This window comes from Penicillium rubens (genome assembly GCF_028828025.1).
Source record: "Penicillium rubens strain IBT 27055 chromosome Unknown utg000004l_segment0_segment0, whole genome shotgun sequence".
Taxonomy (NCBI): Eukaryota; Fungi; Ascomycota; class Eurotiomycetes; order Eurotiales; family Aspergillaceae; genus Penicillium; species Penicillium rubens.
The window spans coordinates 978,448-997,842 of record NW_026890602.1 but is presented as its reverse complement, the minus strand read 5'-3'; the positions used below and the strand labels follow the sequence as shown (position 1 = coordinate 997,842).

At 49.4% G+C, this 19,395-nt stretch overlaps 7 protein-coding genes across 7 annotated transcripts; 2 read left to right on the top strand and 5 right to left on the bottom strand.

The window, feature by feature from the left end:
• Window positions 1-790: 790 nt before the first annotated feature.
• N7525_010327 (CDP-diacylglycerol--inositol 3-phosphatidyltransferase) lies at window positions 791-1,849 on the bottom strand (the record flags this gene model as incomplete). The annotated part of the gene is made up of 3 exons (XM_002561697.1): window positions 791-1,159; window positions 1,223-1,599; window positions 1,663-1,849. 3 exons carry the CDS (start codon window positions 1,847-1,849, stop codon window positions 791-793), a joined length of 933 nt encoding a protein of 310 aa, XP_002561743.1.
• Window positions 1,850-2,484: 635 nt separating this feature from the next.
• ptcA (type 2C protein phosphatase PTC6) lies at window positions 2,485-4,224 on the bottom strand (the record flags this gene model as incomplete). Its single annotated transcript, XM_061215054.1, has 2 exons — window positions 2,485-4,091; window positions 4,164-4,224. 2 exons carry the CDS (start codon window positions 4,222-4,224, stop codon window positions 2,485-2,487), a joined length of 1,668 nt encoding a protein of 555 aa, XP_061067566.1.
• Window positions 4,225-4,873: 649 nt separating this feature from the next.
• N7525_010325 (putative RNA splicing factor (Pad-1)) lies at window positions 4,874-6,720 on the bottom strand (the record flags this gene model as incomplete). Its single annotated transcript, XM_002561699.1, has 4 exons — window positions 4,874-5,132; window positions 5,185-5,661; window positions 5,712-6,020; window positions 6,077-6,720. 4 exons carry the CDS (start codon window positions 6,718-6,720, stop codon window positions 4,874-4,876), a joined length of 1,689 nt encoding a protein of 562 aa, XP_002561745.1.
• A 905-nt stretch (window positions 6,721-7,625) lies between these two features.
• On the bottom strand, window positions 7,626-8,819 carry N7525_010324 (fatty acid alpha-hydroxylase; the record flags this gene model as incomplete). Its single annotated transcript, XM_002561700.1, has 2 exons — window positions 7,626-7,779; window positions 7,831-8,819. The coding sequence occupies 2 exons, from the start codon at window positions 8,817-8,819 to the stop codon at window positions 7,626-7,628; spliced, it is 1,143 nt and encodes a 380-aa protein (XP_002561746.1).
• A 2,430-nt stretch (window positions 8,820-11,249) lies between these two features.
• On the top strand, window positions 11,250-12,506 carry N7525_010323 (uncharacterized protein; the record flags this gene model as incomplete). Its single annotated transcript, XM_002561702.1, has 1 exon — window positions 11,250-12,506. One exon carries the CDS (start codon window positions 11,250-11,252, stop codon window positions 12,504-12,506), a length of 1,257 nt encoding a protein of 418 aa, XP_002561748.1.
• A 938-nt stretch (window positions 12,507-13,444) lies between these two features.
• On the top strand, window positions 13,445-15,048 carry N7525_010322 (uncharacterized protein; the record flags this gene model as incomplete). Its single annotated transcript, XM_002561703.1, has 2 exons — window positions 13,445-14,225; window positions 14,282-15,048. The coding sequence occupies 2 exons, from the start codon at window positions 13,445-13,447 to the stop codon at window positions 15,046-15,048; spliced, it is 1,548 nt and encodes a 515-aa protein (XP_002561749.1).
• A 1,124-nt stretch (window positions 15,049-16,172) lies between these two features.
• On the bottom strand, window positions 16,173-19,143 carry N7525_010321 (CeGAL family transcription factor; the record flags this gene model as incomplete). Its single annotated transcript, XM_002561704.2, has 5 exons — window positions 16,173-17,664; window positions 17,722-18,497; window positions 18,556-18,667; window positions 18,736-18,995; window positions 19,051-19,143. 5 exons carry the CDS (start codon window positions 19,141-19,143, stop codon window positions 16,173-16,175), a joined length of 2,733 nt encoding a protein of 910 aa, XP_002561750.1.
• Window positions 19,144-19,395: the final 252 nt, after the last annotated feature.

Genomic DNA, 19,395 nt, shown 5'->3' with positions numbered 1-19,395 from the left:
TCTCTGGACAGCCTGAGAGCAAATCTTGAATACTTTTGAGTACATAAATGGATCGGATTAGACGGTACAGGGACTGAACTGTAGAATTGGTAGGTGTGATGACACACATTCAGACCTGAATATCCATTACTGCCTGCAGGTTATGGCAAAGAACCCTGTGTCTATACATGTATGCGAGGTTCTTAGACCTAAAACAAGGACTTCAAAAGTGCAATGGCTAAAATCAAAGGGACGAGTCTCTGTTGGGCAAAGGTCGACAAGAGATCCACAATATCAAGTATCTGAAGGTTCCAGAGCTATCATTGACCAGGCCTTCCAGTCATAACTAAGGTCAAATACACAAACAATGCATTAAATGATGTATAACGGCGTTAACAATGATGAAAGTCTGACAGAGGCAATGAGTAAAAGAGGGAAAGATTGAAGAACCAGGCCGTAGAAAAAGAGCCCGAGAAGCGAAGAAGAAAAAATAAACGGAAAGAAAAGGCAAGGGGAAGAGTAAGAGAAAGCAAATGGCAAAAAAAGAAACAAGCAACACAACCCGCGTGTGTACTGTACAGGGTCCTAGAATCCGGACCATGCCTGGCCGCCAAAAGCCATCGTTCCTGTCCAAGACGCCTATGAACAGGATCCAACTACCAGACCAAGCATTCCCCGACGAAGGGACCATCTAGCGCTGTCTTCTTGCGCATCCCTGAAAACACAGACCGTAGCTCCAAAGACATGCATGACAAGTAGGAAACGGAAATTTCGACTAGCTATCGTCTAGCTTTGGCATAGTTCCAGCCCTTTACTTCTTGCGGTTGGCTCTGCGGGCAGCGAGATCGCCCTCAGCGAGCCATTTGCTGGCGTTCACCATCTGGACGATGTTGACGAACTGCTTGAAGGCCATGATGGGGAACGATACGCCGGTGATGATCCATGGCCAGGTGCTCTCGAGCTTGTTCGCACGCGCCATCTCCAGGGCACCGGCGCTCCAGGGACTGGCGAACAGGCTGGCCGGCTCGGGGTGGGCAGGGTTTCCGGGCTGGGCGGAGGACAGCTGGGAATCGGAGACGGGCTGCAGAAGCGAAGGGGATAGGGTCGGCGAGGAGAAGGACAGGAGGTACAGGCCGATGAAGAAGGCTTCGTTGGCAGTACAGCAGATGAACAGGACGAGCTAACAAAATATTGCGGATCAGCTTCGAGGATGCAAAATCAGTTCGCTGCGGCAGGGTCTTACCTTGCTGGTGTAGTACTGGTACATAATCCAGCTACGGCTAGGATCGACCTTCTTGTGGCTCTGGCCGGATCCGCCCATGCTTAGAGTAGCGTACATGTGCATGTAGTGGCTGGCCATGTCCAGGCTGATGAGACCCTGGAAGAGGATAGCCCATCGGGGCCAGGCGGAGCTCAGGAAGACTAGGAGACACGCAGTGGTGCAGCGGTCGGTCACCATGTCCAGCACTGCACCGAAGGTGGTGGATTGATTGAAGTATCGTGCTGCATAACCGTCCAGACCGTCCAGCAGACAGGACACCGTGTAGAGGAAGGAACAGGTCCGCGGGTGGAGGGGCATGTAGTATAGGGAGGCGAAGGTCAAAACGACTCGGGAGTATCCTGGAACCGTGTTAAACCATATGTCAAATCGAAGCTTAAAGCCACATCAGCGGGGCATTCTACCGATAAGATTCGGGGTGAAAAGGAAGATGTTCTCCTTGCTTTCTTTGCTCTCTTCCCGTGCGGCGGATCTGGCCCTCTTCTTCGAAGAGGCGCGCTTTGAAGGTGTCGACACGGAGCCATTGCTAGGTGAATCTTCGCTCTCCTCAGCGGCGAGGGTAGCCTTTTGTCGCCGTGTCCTTGCGCTCATTGTGTGTGAAAGGGATGACTGGCGAACTGTTTCTCGTATAGGTCGGGTGAGATGTATGGATATTGGACAGTCTAGCTGCTGTCAGCCTCCGGGTTGTAATGCAGATACAGCAAGAGAAAACACACCGTGTCAGCGAGATAAGAATAAAGCGAACTCAGGATAAGGATAGGAGGTGTTCAGGAACAAGGAGAAATTTCAACGATAAGGGGAGATAAGCGTTTGTCGACACGCTGAAACCAAGGTTATTAGGTGTAAGATGAAAAGAAGGAAGAATAAAAAGGAAAGGGATGAAAGATGAGAAGATGAGAAGGTGAGAAGATGAAAAGATGAAAGGAAATTGTGGAATGTCCTGCGGGTTACGCGGAACCTTGGACTTGAGCTTTCCCCACGCGGTCCACTTGGAGATGATCGTGATATTTTGAAAATATGAAACATAATAACTGCCCAGGTGGACTGGACTTGAAACACATCAGTTCAAATTTTGATCTGCGTTACATCTACGGTATATAGCCCTGTGAATATGGATTTAATCCAGTAGAACGTGCTTTTATAGACATTGATTATATACCAGCCTAGAGGCCTAAAAAAAAAAAAATATGTACAGAACATAACCACCCCAAATATATAAGACTCATTCATGTCCGTGACCTGCGCGGATCAGTGGCATCCTGTCGACGCCATTCGCGAGACTCCTTGGTACCCATACTACCAACGCCGCCCTCAAGACGACGCTCCCAACCACCGAGCCGAACAACAAGACAGGTAGCATTGTCACCTTCCCTGGTGACCTCGGTCGAAAAATTGACCACATCACGCGCCCCCTCCTCCGGCGTCTTGGATTCCTTGACGATATCAACGATCTCCTGGTCAAGCAGTGTCCCACTGATGCCATCAGATACCAAAACCAAGAACGAGAACTCGGCCGGGCCAAGCTCTATGCGCTTTAGTTCAGGCTCCGCAGAGACTCCGATGCGCTTGGACTGGACATCGCCGAAAGCGCGTGTGTTGGCTAGCCCACTCATGCGTTCTTCGCCGAACGAGTCTGTTACAAAGGTCGTGGCGTATCGTCGGAGTCGGGACGCCTCGATGGGGGAGGAGGGGTGGTGGTTTGATGTGATGGGGATGGCGTCGCCTGTTTCTGTTGAACAGAGGAGCATGCGCGTGTCGCCGACATGGGCAACTAGGAGACTTGATGGGGCGACGGGATGCCAGAACGGGGTTGGCGTCGGGGTCGAGATCATCGCGACACTTCCGGTGCTGCCACCCTTGAACCGGGCGCTTCCGCCAATCTGGGGAGATCGGGTCATGCTGGGCCTGTGAAAAATTTCATCTTCGTTCAGAGGTCTCTCAGCTCGGACTGGATCGTCATCTCGCTTAGCTGCTTGAGCATTGACAAAGTCTAGATCCGCACGTAGGAAGGCGTACTCCACAACTTCCTCGATGGAGATGTGGTTCTCAACACCCGGGTCGGTGGACTCGGTGCCAGTGTAGGCGAAATGCGGCGGCTTGAATCTCTTGAAGTAGCCACCAACTACCCGTCTCCAGGTCTGCACAAGGTATTTCTCCAAGTCTCCGATTCTGCGTCTGTCACCCTCTTGCAACACAGGTAGTTCGCTCGTAGTGGGTGGCACCTCGGCACCAGGTCGTAGGCTGGATCGAAGTTCGATATCAAATGCCGCGTTCTGGATATACTCGTGCAGATAGTCCCTCAAGAACGAACTACACTCGGATCCGCCATGGCCATCAAAGACACCGAAATAGAAAACCTGTGGGTCTCCACTGGCTGTCTCTGCACCGCGCGACTCCCGGGGGTGGGCCAAAGGATCATGCTTATTAGATCGCCGAATCGTCACTGAAGTTGGAGCCCGTTTCGCAAAGGCGGGGATGTCAATGACGCCAGCTTGGTACGTGTCTTCATTGGAGGGACGGGTTCCACGGGAGGTGACGGCGCCGAAATGGTGCTTCGCATTGCGAAGTGGAATCCGGACGACTGTTGTCTCGCGGTCTGTTAAAGCTTGAAAGGCAGCTGGTGATCGTGGAGTATCTCCGGTGTGAGGTATAGAGGCGGAGCGAGGGAGCTTATGGAATGGCGAGGACGGACCACGGGGGTCCGGATGAAGCGAAGACGATGGCAAATGGGTGACGAAATAATCGCGGAACTGTGGTTGTTTCCTAAACGTCGACTGACCGGGCGGCACAGACTCTGTACTGTAGCATCGCGCTCGACGAAGGAGAGCGAAGCCTGGGTTGTGTTAGATCAAGGATCTTCATGGCCTGCAGCTGCAGATAAGCAGGTAGCTCTGGTCACACATACTGTAACAGTCGGCCGAGGTCCAGACCCGGCCTGTTACTCGCCTCGCTGAAAGGAGAGTCATTGGTCCATTGGATTACAAGGAAATAGGGAGAAAAAGAGGGTTGGAAGGACTGTGGGGAGAACACGTCTGGCCCGAGCGTCGGCAGATAAGAAGACTTGGACCGGCACATTCTTTCCGTAGGACTTAGCTCCTTAGGGGTTCCACTTCAGGATATGCATGATGCACTTGAATATATAGAAGAACCTATACAACATATACACCGGTCATGATACTTTAGGTCTTTACACGATCCCTGTAAAGATCTTTTAGAATGAAGTGGATATCTCCTTGGAATCTACTTAGAACTCCGTAGGCTACAAGCAGGGAGAGGTATTTCATATTTGATGTAATTCATTCACAAGTAAAAGGACTCATTCACAAGTAAAAAGCCAGCGCAACAAGATGCTAAATCACTGCTAGAACGATCATATCGGTAGCAAGGTCCACTTCAAATCCAGGTCCACGGGAATGGACGAAAGAAGAGACAACAGCACACGGGAGTGGCCGAGCAAGAAAAACAAGAAAAAACAAGAAAGACGCAACGCAGAAAGAGTGGCACCTACCGGGTAGCAGAGCCGTCCATTAAGTCCAAGACATTAGGGGGATCTGCCTCAGATTGCGTGCCAGGTTAGATTTCGTAAAAAAGGTGGATGTACTCAGGGAAGAGCATCTAGATAGCCTTGGTCCGGGAGAAGAGACTGCTGTAGACGGCATCCACGACGGGTTGGGCGGTAATCTGCTTTCCGCCAAAGTATCGGCCATTGAGGCCCTTAATGGCATTCTCGCCACCTTGAACGCGGTCGAACTTCAAGTAGATATCTCCCTGGGAACTGGCATCTAGCGAAATGTGAACAACGTGACCGTATTTCTTCTCACACTCGGAGCGGACGTCCTCCTCGAGCTCCTTGACCCAGTTTTCACCGGTCTCTCTGTAAAGGAGTTAGCGTTCATTCTCTGATGACGAAGCGCAGGAAAACTTACTCAGCGGGGTCAAACATATTGCGAAGCAAGACACATCGACTGGCCATGTTGACATTGATGGGAAGCGGCTTAGTCTCGGTCTTGGGTCGCAGGAACTTCTGACGGTCGTCGACAGAAGGCTGGGGGTCATCTGTTCGTGCAAGCTTCCTCATCAATGCATCCCTAGAGTAGTTGTTGAAGTTCACACCAGCAACATCTGTATCGTCAAGTGCACTAGCACCGGCACCCTTTTCGGGTTCCCTGCCGCCGGCGCGGTCAAAGCTGTTGGAACCTCCGGCTTGAACACCACGACCTCCCTGGCCGGAGAACGAAGAACCCTGGAAGTTTGGTTGGTTTGTAGAAGCACCAGAGGGGCGATTGGCGTGCGTGTCGGGGGTGAACTTATCATTGCCGAGACCAACCCGAATAGCTCGTCCAGCAAGTTCAAATCCGTTCATCTTTTCCAAAGCATCACGAGCTTGTTCGGGGTTGGCGAATCTGGTTAAGTCAGTTACTGGAAGTGCCAGGAACATGGGGGGACAACATACTGAACGAAGGCGTAACCCTTGCTTCTACCGGTTTCGTCCTTTTGCAATTGAACAAACTCGAGCTCGCCGAATGGTTCGAAGACATTGGTGAGATCTTCTTCAGTAATGCTGAAATGGACGTTACCGACATAGAGTCTGTGGAATGGTGCAGTGTGGTGGTGACCTGAGGTAGACTCGGTGTTGCGAGCTTGGCGGTTCTTTTCCGCTTCAGTCAGTTGCGCAATGATAGGAATTCCTAAGAGCATCTGCCCAGTGAGTCGGATGGCGGCGGCAACAGACTCCTCATTCTTAAACTCGACATAACCGACACTACACAGATAGGCATTAGCAAGTGCTTATATAAGGTAATCATGTGTAAAACATACCCTTTGGAGCGTCCACTAACACGATCCTTCACGATCTGAGCATCCTTAACGGGGCCGGCCTTTTCAAAGAAGGTAAACAGATCCTTGATTCTCAGACGAGCAGCAAGTTGCTGCACAAAAATAGTACGTCTGTCACGTTCATCCTCATTCAGTTCTGGGGACTTGCGGCTAGGAGATCCACGGCGGGTGTCAATGTCACGGCGGGGTCGTCTTTCTTCCTCACGCTGGCGGCGATTGGGCCGGTAGTGGCGATCGTCATAAGGAGAACGGGAACGGGAACGAGCGCGGGAACGAGCGCGACCTCCACCACGATAAAAGTCACCGCTGGAGCGGTAGCCGTCACGGTCACGGCGAGGACGGCGACGCTCAGACTCGCGACTCTTGCTCCTCTTTCGGCTTCTAAGGCTTCCGTTAGCACTAGCAGTGTCGCTCTTCATGACTTCATCGCCCTCAAGGTCTCGGTCGGGGCGGCGGCCGCGGCTGTGGTCGCGGCGACGGCGTCTGTCACGGGAACGATCGCGGCGCTCGCTGGTGTCCGCGCGGGAGTGGTCATCACGGCCTTCCGAAGTGGTTGGGGGTTCGGCCGAGGCGGCCGAGGCGGCCGCAGTAGACTCCAGAAGAGCCTCTACATCAAGTCCAGACATTTTGGGAGGTAGCCTGTGTCGATTGGGGTAAAGATATTGACCAGGGTAGGGAAATTGTCACTTTGTGGGGGTCAGATAGCGGAAGGGGACGCAGAGGACGAAGAGTTGGTTTTTCGAACCCTTATGATGCGATGATGGATCCACGGAATCTTCCGTTGGTTTCCGGGCCGACTATGCGTTTTCCGGATCTTTCTTGCGGAGTCCGCGCAAGAAACGCGACAAATTTCGAGGAACGTGTTTAGAGCACTGAGTGTTGATATAGTTTATAATTACTTTGGGTGGTCGCATGCCAAAAGGGCCCCCGGGCGGTGAGCTCTGAGATCACGTGGGAGCGAGGTTTTTTTTTTCGCCGCCTTGTGGGTAGTTGATTCTGCCAGAGGGACCCGACCTGGATCCCAACCTTAAAAATGGATACCTGCGTACTCCGGACATCAGATAGCGTGGTGGAATCCGCATTGCTTTTCTCCACAATGGCATTTACCCCGGTCTACCTGAGGGCTTTGAAAGGGTTGGTATTTCTTTTAGATCATCTTTATCTTTATAACAGTGACAAATTCCTACGCGTGAGTAGACAAAACTCCACATAAGTGATAGTAGCGATATCTAGCAGGAGTAGACAGTATGTAGATATAGATAATATTTTCTCGCATTATGATTAAGGGTCATATACACTGATAAGTGATGCTTGTTAAAAGAATAATCAACTCCCCCTTGCATCTAGCACCACAAGAGATGACATGACGAAGTCTACTGTACGAGAAGTAGAACCCTGAGACCAACCAGAAACTCCACAGTAGCCAATGTACTTGAAGGGTACCGAAGAGTAGTGACTCGATCGTACTCGGCGTTAAATCGTGACTTGAGGACCAGTGACAGCCCTGTATTAATGCTTGAATTCGTTGTGCTCACTGGGCCTTCGAACCCTTTGGGGCCGGGGACACTAGCTCGGTGCCGAAGACCCGATCCCAGAATCGACTAGTCACGCCAAAACCGTTCTCGAAATCGGCAAAATGATGCTGGAGGTGGTACTTCTTGAGCTCCTTGTAGTACGACGGGAGACTAGATCAATGTTAGCGTGGATTCATTGTACCAGAGATATACTCAACTTACTTGCGGTGGTGCAGGAAGTAATGGGTGAGATCATAGCAAATATACCCGAAGACGCCGCCACAGAATACCGACACAGCCGCGTACCAGTTGTAATAGAAGACCGCATGTGCCAGCTTCCAGAAAGGAGCAGCTAGGAACACGAATAGTGTCGGTGGCATAACAAGACGATACTTGTCCATCGGGAGATAGTGGTGGATACCATGAAGCAGGAAGTGCAGAGTAAGACCGACACGGTTGTCCGGAAGCCAGTGGTCAATGTGGAAGAGGAACCGGTGCATCACATACTCAATCAGAGTCCAGAGACACAAGCCGCCGGTGAAGTAGGAGGCAGCTGCGGCGGTGCTACCCAGGCCAGCAGCGCCCACCATCATTCCATAGGCAACACATGGTAACCAGATACTTGGCACGACGTACCATGCAGTTTTGCTGAGAGGTTCCAGGAAGTTGCCGAAGAGAGGAGCGGACTCCCCTCCCCGGTAGTGGCGAGGCCGATGAATCTGCTCCAAGTAGAACTCCTTGGAGAAGTTGCTGTTCCACAGCTGCATCAGAAGCGGCTTGTTCAAGTCCAGGAACTTATGGGTCTTGAAGTCCTGGGTATAGTCGGTGTCAATCGACAGATCCTCCTCCCGCGACATTCCAGTGTTTGCGAAAACGGGACCAGAGTTGGTTTCAGTCACCGTCTCGATGACGGTTGTCGGTGTCGTGGTGGTAGTTTTGCCAGGCGCAGAGACATCGGATACAAACCCAATGTGGTACTCGTCCAAAATTTCATAGGCTGAATCGCTGTGATCGTGGGAAATCTCGTCTTTGAGGATGTCTGTCACATCCTGGCCGGCATACTCTAGGATCAGATCGCCACCACCGGGATGCGCGTCGAGGAAATCGGTGACATCGTAAACATTAGGCCCCAAGGTGATGTAGCATGACTTGGCGGTCTTGTGAGATTGGACTTCGGCTGAGGTAAACGTCGGCAGAACTCTCCCAGGCATGGCGGAAAGGTGGTAGAGAGACAAAATAGGGAAAATAGGGGGGGTAGGAGGGGAGATGAAAATCCGAAAGGCGAGGCGGCAATAATAAGAATTAATCAGGGGAGGCGTGGCGTGACACCAAAAGACGAGAGCCAGGGATCCGCCCGCTCCCGGAGCCTTGGAAAATTTCGAATCCTCGACTTACAATTGGATCAGGCCACGAGTTTAAACAGGATCCACATCGGATTTCGATTGATATATGTACAGGGTAATAACTTCATATTTAAAGAGAGATCAAAGGTGCAGAATACCGGGCTATGGACGTAGTTATGTACATAACTTCGTATTTAACTGATTCCATCTCGGTGGGGCTTTCATATCTTAGCCGCATTGACGAGGCGCTGAGGAGGTCGGGAGGAAATCGCGGTCCAGGCTTAGCTCACATAGGTAACATCATTAGTTGCCCTCTAATAATTGCCCCAGTGGTCTATTTGCCTTGCTTGTCGGCACTGTTTTCATACCCAGGGCGACTGCGTGCACTAGGCAGCAGATCAACAATATGGTGGTTATAAAAAGCAGGAGTTGCGTTGATACGACTTGCAAACGAAAACAAGGTATGGAGCCAAAATTATCAAAAAATTGACAGTGTTCATTGTTCAAACAAATCCTGTCATGTAAGAGAGGATATGGAGTAGCAAGATGCAATCAAAAACAAAACAAATAAATAGACCTAGATCAGAAAGCATGATCTATCACATGTGAAGAATACTAAGCAAGCGAGATCAGTTGAATAGCCACATTCGACCCTATTCAATATTGAATGACCTTCCTTCCCTATAGTCAAAAAGCAGAGAGTCGAATGAAGGTGTCTTGGATGTTGATATTTGATTAAAGAAAAAGACAAAAAGGATTGTAGGGTACATATTCCGTACCCAGGTAAGAAGAATAAACGGTTGCGCGGAAGTAGAAGTTTGGTAATTGGATGAGATGTATCAAAAGTTTAGCACTGCCTCTGCTTTCTCCTAGCAGCCTGACATGCTTAGTCCAAGTATTCTCAATTGAATGTGAGTGCAACTGTTGGATGGGCCGCCTACAAGCGTGGCACCTTATTTTAACTTGATTCGGAATGTGGTTACAATCCAGTGACCACAAGGACTTCGATACTCCTAGACATTCTTGTATAAGAGTATAACTAGGGAGATACGATTTTCAAAATTTGGCTAAAAATAGTGACCACCGACCGCCAAGAAGTTACCAATGCAATGTAGCTGTGGGTGCTAAGGAACAGGCCACAAAGAGAGCGCGTACCAAAAGGAGGACTGGCAAAGCCATCAGAATGAGACAGAAAAAGAAAAAAAGATATCAGAGACACACTGCATGAGAGCCCATTTTATTGTAAGCGATCTTGCTTGACAAAGGGAAGAAAGATCCTGCTATTGGAGTAGTCTCCCTTAGATAATGAAGGTCATGCTGGCCCCGGGGTGGAGCCAGCGACTGAGCATGAAAAGGAAGTGTGGCTAGAAATGAGCATTAGAGGTAATTAGAGGTACTATTCACCATCGATAAATGTAGCATGTTCATACATTTTGTACTTGATAGCCTAAGGTAGCCAAGTACAACCTTCAATGTTGGACAGATACGGTACTTCGACTGTTCCAGATTAGTTCTGGCTGGCCAAATATAGTTAGTGAAGGCCATCGCATAGGTTATACCGAAACGGGAATAGATAGGCCAACTATACCCAAACAGGTTAGATTTATCAGGTTAAACCGCTAAACCGCTCAATAGCCTAAGCAGCTAGCTCCTTCGACGGGTTTCTCAGCAATCCTTCCTGATTCCTAAGTTTGGGGGCCCATTTATCAGACTGGTTTCTTGTTTGCCACTCCGGTCGATCGGTTTAATATAAACACGAAAATCGGCAGACCCCATATTAACTCCATTAATGGAGACGAGCCCCATAACCTCAGCCTGACAGGAACAGAAAGTCCGATCCTTTAGGGTCAAAACAAACCCCGAGATCTTCCAGAGGGGAAAGATCTGTTAAGTTGGGCCAAAGGCCACCCTAGCATCTATACAAAGTACAATATACTAGTACATATCGAGTACCTGCTCCGTACTTAAGATTCAGTGCGAGACAACCTCTGTATGCGCCCGGCTCTCGGCCTAGGGCTCCACTGAGAGTTTAGTGTTATCCTACGCGGCACGCGGGGCTATGGCCGGAACGATAACTTAGAACGCTATTATGGGTTATTTATCAGTCTCTGCATGGTCAATTCCAATTTGAAGCAGGGATTAGACATCGCACTAGTTAGTAGTGGAGATTTCGGCCCCTCTTCCTTCCCACATTCTCTAACTTCTCTTTTCTCATCTCTTTTGTACTTGTAATCTTCTCTTTTTCTCCCCCATACGATATACCCTTCTACGCTCACTCTCCCTTCTCCACAGCCCACAATGTCGACCGCCGGGGACTGGTGCCCCGAGAACCCAATTCTGGCCTACCTACAGACATTAGCGGCTACCAAAAAGACCCTTCCTTATGGGCAGCCAGTCGTCGCCCACGCCTCTGTCAATCACATTGATTCAGCTTCACTCCTGCGGCTGGCCGCAGATATCGGCCCGTACATCGCCGTACTACAGATTCCAGCCGATGTCATCGATGACTGGTCCAGCGACACCATCGAACAACTTCAGTATTTGTCCAGGAAACATAGATTTCTACTGTGGGAAGGAAGCAAGATTCTGAACCCTCTAGTAAATTTCATGGGCAGAGCGGATGCTCCGTTGGAAACAAGGCAGGCTCTGGCAGACTTGATCAAGAAGTCTTACACCAGTGGCCCATTGAGAACGGCAACATGGTCCAATCTGGCCACCTCTTGGGCCCCCGCAGCTCCAGTGGACCAACAAGAAAATGATATACTGATCCCAACCTTGAGATTGGCGGCCCGCGAGGCAGTTGCAACCACTGCAAAGATAATCCAAACCGAGATCTCTGCCGAGATAAATAACTACTCCTCGGGCGAGGAATTGGAAATCATCACACCCTCCACGGAAACAAGCAACGGCTGGAAAGAATTTAGTCCGAGTAATACGGGATCGGTATTACGGAAATCGTCAACCATCTCGGTCACGACCGAGTCTGTGACTCCGCACGCACACCTTCACGCAGATGACGGTGTCCCAGTTCCCCCGCAACTGGCCCGCAGCGTTGCACTCTGTCTGCCCAGCACCATTGAAACTGCATTTACCCCCGAATTCCGCCAAAGTACGATAATCGCCGCGTGTGCCAACTCTGACTTTGTCATCGGGTTCGCGACGAGCGAGCCCTTCTTCGTGAATCACCGAGGGAATGATATTTTTGAGTTGGCTTTATTCGATGGCAACGGGAGTGCCCAAGTAGGCATCGACGCTGCCAAACTTGCTACCTCGCCTTACCTCAATGAACATCGAAGATCACTTGGTGTATTCTCTCTTATATCACCCACTCTTAGCCTCGGCTTTGAGTTTGATCCGACCTTCAAGCCTGATGGAATTACACCATCTGGTGCTGACACTGAAACTTCATACACTGCGCAATACCTATACTATATAGTCAGACAAGCGATCGATCTTCGGGAACAGAACCGACAAGAGCGTGAAGCCACCGGTTCTGGTAAGGGGAAACCGGCGGGCCCCAACATCATGCACATTCCAGTGGTCATTATTGCATGATGTTACACAGAGAGCACTTGTTCTGCATACCAGCTGGCCATTAGCGAGTTTTGATCCTCATCTTCCAATGTTGGCAAATTTGGACTGAGTATGTACGCTATGTACCCATCTTGTTTTACTTTGTGACCTGCCAATATTCTCAAGCCTCGCTCGTGTCGGTATTTCACCAAAAGTGTCTGATACGTATACCAATGAATTTGATGAACAGATAAGTCGCTGACCTAACTTGTGCATGAATTCTATATACTCCGAGATATAATAATCTAGAAATCCGAGGTTCATAAATAGTTAGTTAACTAGTTAACGTCATCGGCACCCGTGGACCCGTGGACCTAACCAAACCTATCAAGTTTAAATGCATTTATCTCAACCAAAGCGCTATTAAATTAAATAAACTAAAATCATCATCTATCTGGATATATATCTCTTCTATAACCCTGATTTTTGTATACCCCCCATGTTGGTAAAGCCCTGATTCTTAACTGTAAAGGTGGCGAAGGGCTTCTTCGCTATTTATACCTGAATTATCAGGCTACTACACGTGCCTATTCTTAGTCATCTTGTGGGAATGAGGTCGGCTCCACCCTAGACGGCCAAGGTGGGCATGGATATCAACAGTGGAAGTGCTTTCAGCTCTGTAGACATCCTGCTCTCTCTTCTCTCGTGTCCTCTATACATCACTATTTGTCTTTTTATCTTTAAAAAGTCTTTTCATGAAATCCGATTAGTGTGTGCCCAACAGTTGGCTCCATTCACTCGAACACCAATTGTCATTTCCATAAACACATTCTGAGACTGAAAAATACTTTACTATGACAGTACATAACACAGCTCTTCGGACAGAATCCCCTTGATTATCTTACGTCCAATGTGTTCCTTCGCACCCACAGCTTCACGCCATATCATAACCACCGAGACCTTGGGGGAACTCGACAGTCATGAACCCAGCCAAAACTGCAGGCCATCAAAGTGGGCTTTCTAGTCAAAATGATCTCCAAGAGAATAACGAGGAATTACCCATCAGAGTTATCTCTGCGAATGGGGACCTGGTTCTCGAGTACATCGCTCCCGGTGACTCTTCATCGTCACCCGCTAGGCGCAAATGGCAGGTGGCAAGCGAGCATCTTACCTCGCACAGTCCATATTTTCAAGCGCTACTGGACCCCACCAAATTCTCCGAGGGAAGACAATTCAGTGCTCAAAAGCTAGCCTGGAATGAAACCAAAATACCAGGTCCAGCCTTGCAGCACGCGCTACCAACGGTCAGGCTTCCCAGCGTCCACTCTACCAGCATGTGCGGAGAAGATGCTATCGAGTTATTTTTGAAGATTCTATGCCTTGACTCTTTGGATGAAACCGAAAGAATTGTGTTTGAAAATGAGTTGAAGACACAATCTACATCGCTTGTTGCAAGAATGATCGATCTTGCCGATTCAATGAATTCTCCTCGTGCCATCCAGGATGTTCTACAGGGAATTGGATATTTATATGGCAAGTCCAAGCCTACGCTCCTTGCCAGGTTTAATGCAGCTCTGTTGTCAATGAAGGAAGATCGGATTCGACAGATCATCTTCATATCCGCCTTCCTAAATGATTCAAGACTCACTAGAATCATGACCCATGCCTTGCTTGTTGTGGGCTCCAGATTCTGGGTAAACGGGCTAGATGTTCCCGAAGAAGAGTCTCTGCGCTGGAAATATCTACCAAATGGTTTAGAAGGTGGGTTTCCGGGGGCACCCCTGTCAGTTCCTGTTAGCTAAATCAGCTTTCTGCAGAGGAAATCTATTGTCGACGTCAGTATGTTTTGAACACCATCACCGACCTACAGGCTCATTTTCTTCGAGTTTACGGGGGTATGGAGGAAACCGACAGTGCAAGGTCCACAGCAAAGAAGAGAACGTTGGGCGCGGCCTTCACCGCGTCTGCACATGCGCTTTTCCAATCTCGTCAATTCCAATGCCGAGGCGGATTCAACAATGCTAGCCAATGCGACCTCTTCCAACTCGGCCAAATGGTCCGATTTTTCTCCATGCGCGCCAGAACGATCTTTTTAGGATCGACATTGATAGACCCGGATTTCGACTCAACCCCCAACGATGGTGATCACATGGCTGGCGAATCTATGAATGACCAACCCCCAGGCCCGCCATCCGATATTACAGCCGTCATCGCCTCTATCAAACAATATCCTGATTATGCAATCGACGAAGCTCATACCGGCTGCGGCGTGCGGCGTCGAATTATGCCTGCTTTGGAGTGCATCGAGAAATTCGTCTGGGATGACCGCGGACTCCTTGGTATCACCCCCATGATCTCGGATATCGCCGTTTCAGATCCATCTCGACCATCGAAATGGACGCGATGGGCAGACTTCACGCGCAAGAAACACACTGTCGATATTTCTTTTGCGAGAGTTACGGCTGTGTACTATCCTTCGGCACCGTCGAAAAACCAAGTCACCCGTTCCACGCCCCAAGAAGAACTCGGACGGCTGTTGTTTACTGCTGCTCGGAGGGATTGGAGTGCGGCGGGCTCAGGCTGATGTTCCAATCACCATATATATAAACCATTAGTCTATTTCTACCCCAACCCATGCATTTTAGAGCCCTCGTGGTGGCCCCTGGCCCGGTTTACAACTTCATGCTATAGCCTACTATATTATGACTACGACATTCCTGAGAAATGATAGACCTTGTCATTCCCAAACTCTAGAAGCTCACTAACACTGACTGGTTGGCTTTAGACTGTGTCCTGATCATAAGCGAGTCAACACTGAACTATCAATCTTGTCCACTACACTGGAACCAGTCATCGAGTGGAGATAGTACCGGGCCTTCTCTTTCACCAATTGAGGACAGAAAAGGTGCCAAAGATGTTCCTATAAATTATCAATGTGTGGGCCCGGCGAAAGACACTTTTCAATGGCAACTACTCCCTATGTTGACACGGAGTAGACACACACAAAAGAGCACATGTCTAGTTGCCCAGTTCAGTCGATTTCCAACTCGCAGGTACTCACGTCACAGTGACTGAAGAACCATCATCACAGAATCCGTCGCCTCCCTAGCGGCGAACCCGAAAATACGACAGAATGATCCAAGAGAATAAGAAGGAAAAGAATCACTTTCGACCGGTCTAGACTTCTATCCAGGGGTGGATTCCGGCTGGCTCCAGCAGATATCCAGACTTGGGGAGTACATGGGTCTGGATGATCTGGTTCTGGGACAAGCTTAACATTGAAAGAGTATATGTGGACGATGGACTTGGATTGTAGTGATCGAAGTAGGTTATCACTGTACATAGTGTAGTATCGTAGATAATGTTTCTTCACATGCCAATAAACATGAAATGAAGCATTAAAGTATCAACCAGGCAATTTATAGCCAGCTACCAGAAAGTAATGAATCCCTGTATCGAATGGCAACTTGTAGATGGTGCGGTGGAAGAAGTTCAGAGAAACAAGAATCACTTTTCTCTATAGTGTCTATATGAAGACAGGTGTGGGATTTTCTCTTTCTTTTGATGGCATGCAAATGAAGCGACAGAAGAAAGAACCCGAATCCAGATAACAGCAGAGATTTTTTTTTCCAATTTGATTCTGCGTCCATTCTGATATGCTTTTTTTTTCCCCATGTTGTCCCATCCATCCGTATAGATGCCAATTGTTCAACACACCGGATCACCCCAGAAATACCCCATATCAAGTTCCATATTCGGACCAGATGGGAAGAAAGAACCCGTGATCTGGCCCGTGGCTGGGTCGTAAGGGAAACATTCATCATACGAGCTCCGACCCGAGAGATCCTTCTCCTGTTTGATGAATTGGTCGAGTAGATCCGGCGCTTCGAGGCCGTAGGGTTCTGGTATGCTGAGAGGAGGGTTTGATTCTGGCATAACGAGAGGAGTGTTCGACTGGTCCATCGGGGAGCAGGTGATTGAGTCCAGTTCGGCGGAGATAGCGTCAACCGCTACTGCGGCAGGCATAGTTGCGGACGGGTCAAACGCCACATCATCCGCTGCTGGCTCCTCTACCACCGGAGCGGAGTCTGTGGTATCAGGGACTTCAAAGAGAGGGTCTGCTTCTTCGGTGGTAGGGAAATCATTCACGTTGATTCCAATATGTGGTGCCAAGCGGCGGAGGAATCCGTCACAGAGCTTCCAGGCTCTTTCTGACGCCATGTTGGTTTTTGATAGCGTCGACAGCCAGTCCAGAGCTTTCTTTGCAGCTTTGGAGACCATCGTCGCTTTTTCGGGGACGTGCTGGGCCCGGAATGCCAGCTCGAGCAGAAGAACAGTAACTGCCTGCATCAAGTAATGTAATGTGCACCACCATGGTGACATGCGGTATAGCAGTACTGCGTCTGGGGTATCCGGGAATAGCGTAAGCATGTGGCATGCCGCCTCAACACATTCTGCCGCGGTTTTGTTGCAGAACTCGTAAGTCTTGTCTTCCTCAGAAGAGGATTGATCCAAACGACAGAGACACGGCCGGGTGATTCCAATTTTGGTGCTGTAGAACAGAAAGGCGAGGCCCATTCGCTGGCTAATGGGGCATTGGGATGTCTGTGTTGAGGTAAAGTCGTATGCAGCAGGGAGATTCATGAACCATGAATCAATCTCAAGCATTAGGCTCTTGATGGTAAACTCGGTGCTTGCCCATGGGGACTGCAACGCTTCGGGGCTGTAGAGTTTCACGGTCATCCGCTTCGAGATGCTAGTCAAAGACGCCAACTGCAGGAAGTAAAGCGAAGTGCAAGGCGGAAGACCCTTGAGATACTCTGCTCGGCTCATTTTTGTCTCTCCCTCGTTTGAATCAGAATCAGCCGCTGATTCTAGGTCCTCTGCGCTGTTGTTGGTGGGTACCCGCTCGGAACCGTTAAATGTACGGAGTGTAGCTGTGCCTATCAGGCGAGCCACCTCGTCCTTTTGGAAATCACTCTCATCAAAAGGAACAGGCATTGGTGTAGTGCAGGAGCTGTCAATGATACACGAGGGACGCCCGGTCATGATAGTAAGTAGATGGTCCAATGTGTACAATGACCACCACACCCGATAGCGTATCTCCTTGGAAGTGTCCGATATGCTCGCACCAACGTTGCGCAAATGCAAACCAAGAGCCAGTGCTCCTCGAACTGCACTTCCGGAAAGTTTCCAGGCCCTGCATAGACCACCTCCATGAGTATATACTACCAGGATATAGAGGCCGTCAACTTACCGATTGATATGTCCTGATGCAATCAGATAGAATGAAGTAAGCCCCTCAACCTGCAACTGCTGTAGATCAGGATGATGGAGAATTTGATCTTCCAAGCTCAAGGCCCGCGCCCTTGAGAAGTACATTTGATGGTCATTATCTTCTTCCTTCCAGTCCGAATTCGTCAATTGGCCATATTTAGCCGCAATGGCAAAGATCAAGTTGAGTATAGCGAGCCACTTGTTTCCTGGCTTGAGAGATGGTTGACTGAAAAAGACCTGGAACTGGGGGACAAAGGTCGAAACCCCAATGATTGGGAAGGAAGGATGCACCGAAGTCAGATAGGCATTGAGCATTTTGCCTGCCATCTCCCGTGATGGTACTCCATACATATCACTTTGATCTGCAGTCGGAATGTCCAGGTCATCAAGGTAATAGTTGGAAGCCACTACCCATGGCTCGCTTGGATTCTCCGGTCGAGGCGTCAGAGTTGGAGAGGGCAGACCGTTATCGTCATCTGTTTTGGGAAGAGTTGCAGGCCAGGCCTCACATTCACTGTTGACCTCTTTGCTAAGCCTTTGGAGCCAAGTTATCTCAGAGCTCTTTCCAATGAAGCCCGTTGCTCGGGCAGTTTCGTCTCTATTGAAGTCCTCCTCTGTTTGGTCGCCGGCCTCCAGGGGACTAACGGATGATGCTCGGGAGGGCGGTGGCTCAGAACCTGTATGCCATGAAATTCTTCGTTCACCAGCTGCTGAAAGGCACGCCTCTGGGTTGACTTCCAAGTCAGGTGCTGATTCCTGGTTGATATTAGATAACATAGATAACATAGGTTACCGGATGGTCAAAATTTCATACCGCTGCCAGGGCAATGTTCACGAGTTGCTCATCAGACACGCCAAAGCGATTGCTCAGCTTGCTAATGACATCTTCATATGCCTGCACCTTTGCGGACAAGCTTGCCAACTGTCTTTTCCCAGTTAATTGAAGACGTCAGCTTTTGCAACCACGCCAGTACACTGCTATATTGGCTCGTACCGTTTGGACTTCTCCCTTTTGCCATCGGTGTAACAACAGATGATTCCGGCCTCTCGACAATTGCGGCATCCGGATTTGTCTCCGGTGCATTTCGTCTTCCGTTGTCTGCACGACTCGCATGCTCGACGAACGTGTCGACGATGGAACCTGCCAGGAGAGGTGAAGGCAGTAGATTCGGCTCCTTCCGCTAGTCGCGGGATGGCCATCTTCTTGGTGCCCACTTCAGATTCACCCCGTTGGAGGTGAGGAACTGGGTTATCCTAGAGATGCTTTATCAGATAATACTTCTTGGAACGATCATGATTTCACACTTACCACACTGGATATCTGATTACATGTGTCTGCATCAGCGCACGATAATTTGAAGAGGCTCTGATCATTCCACGAGGGAAATGGAATATTACTCATTGTGAACCACGAAACAATATAATGAAGCTGTTGACTAAATGTCAGTGGGATTCCTAACTACGAGAGTTCCATGCTTTACTTACTTGAGTAAATTGAGTTTAGGCAATGTGTATAGGTCCCAAGGAGCTTCTGGATATATATATTGAAATGACAATGTCAGCAATTGCTGCCGTGACATGTGTCAAGTCAAATAGTTAATATAACGTGAGACGAGAAGGAAGGTTCATTGGATTTTATAAAACACCCCAGGAT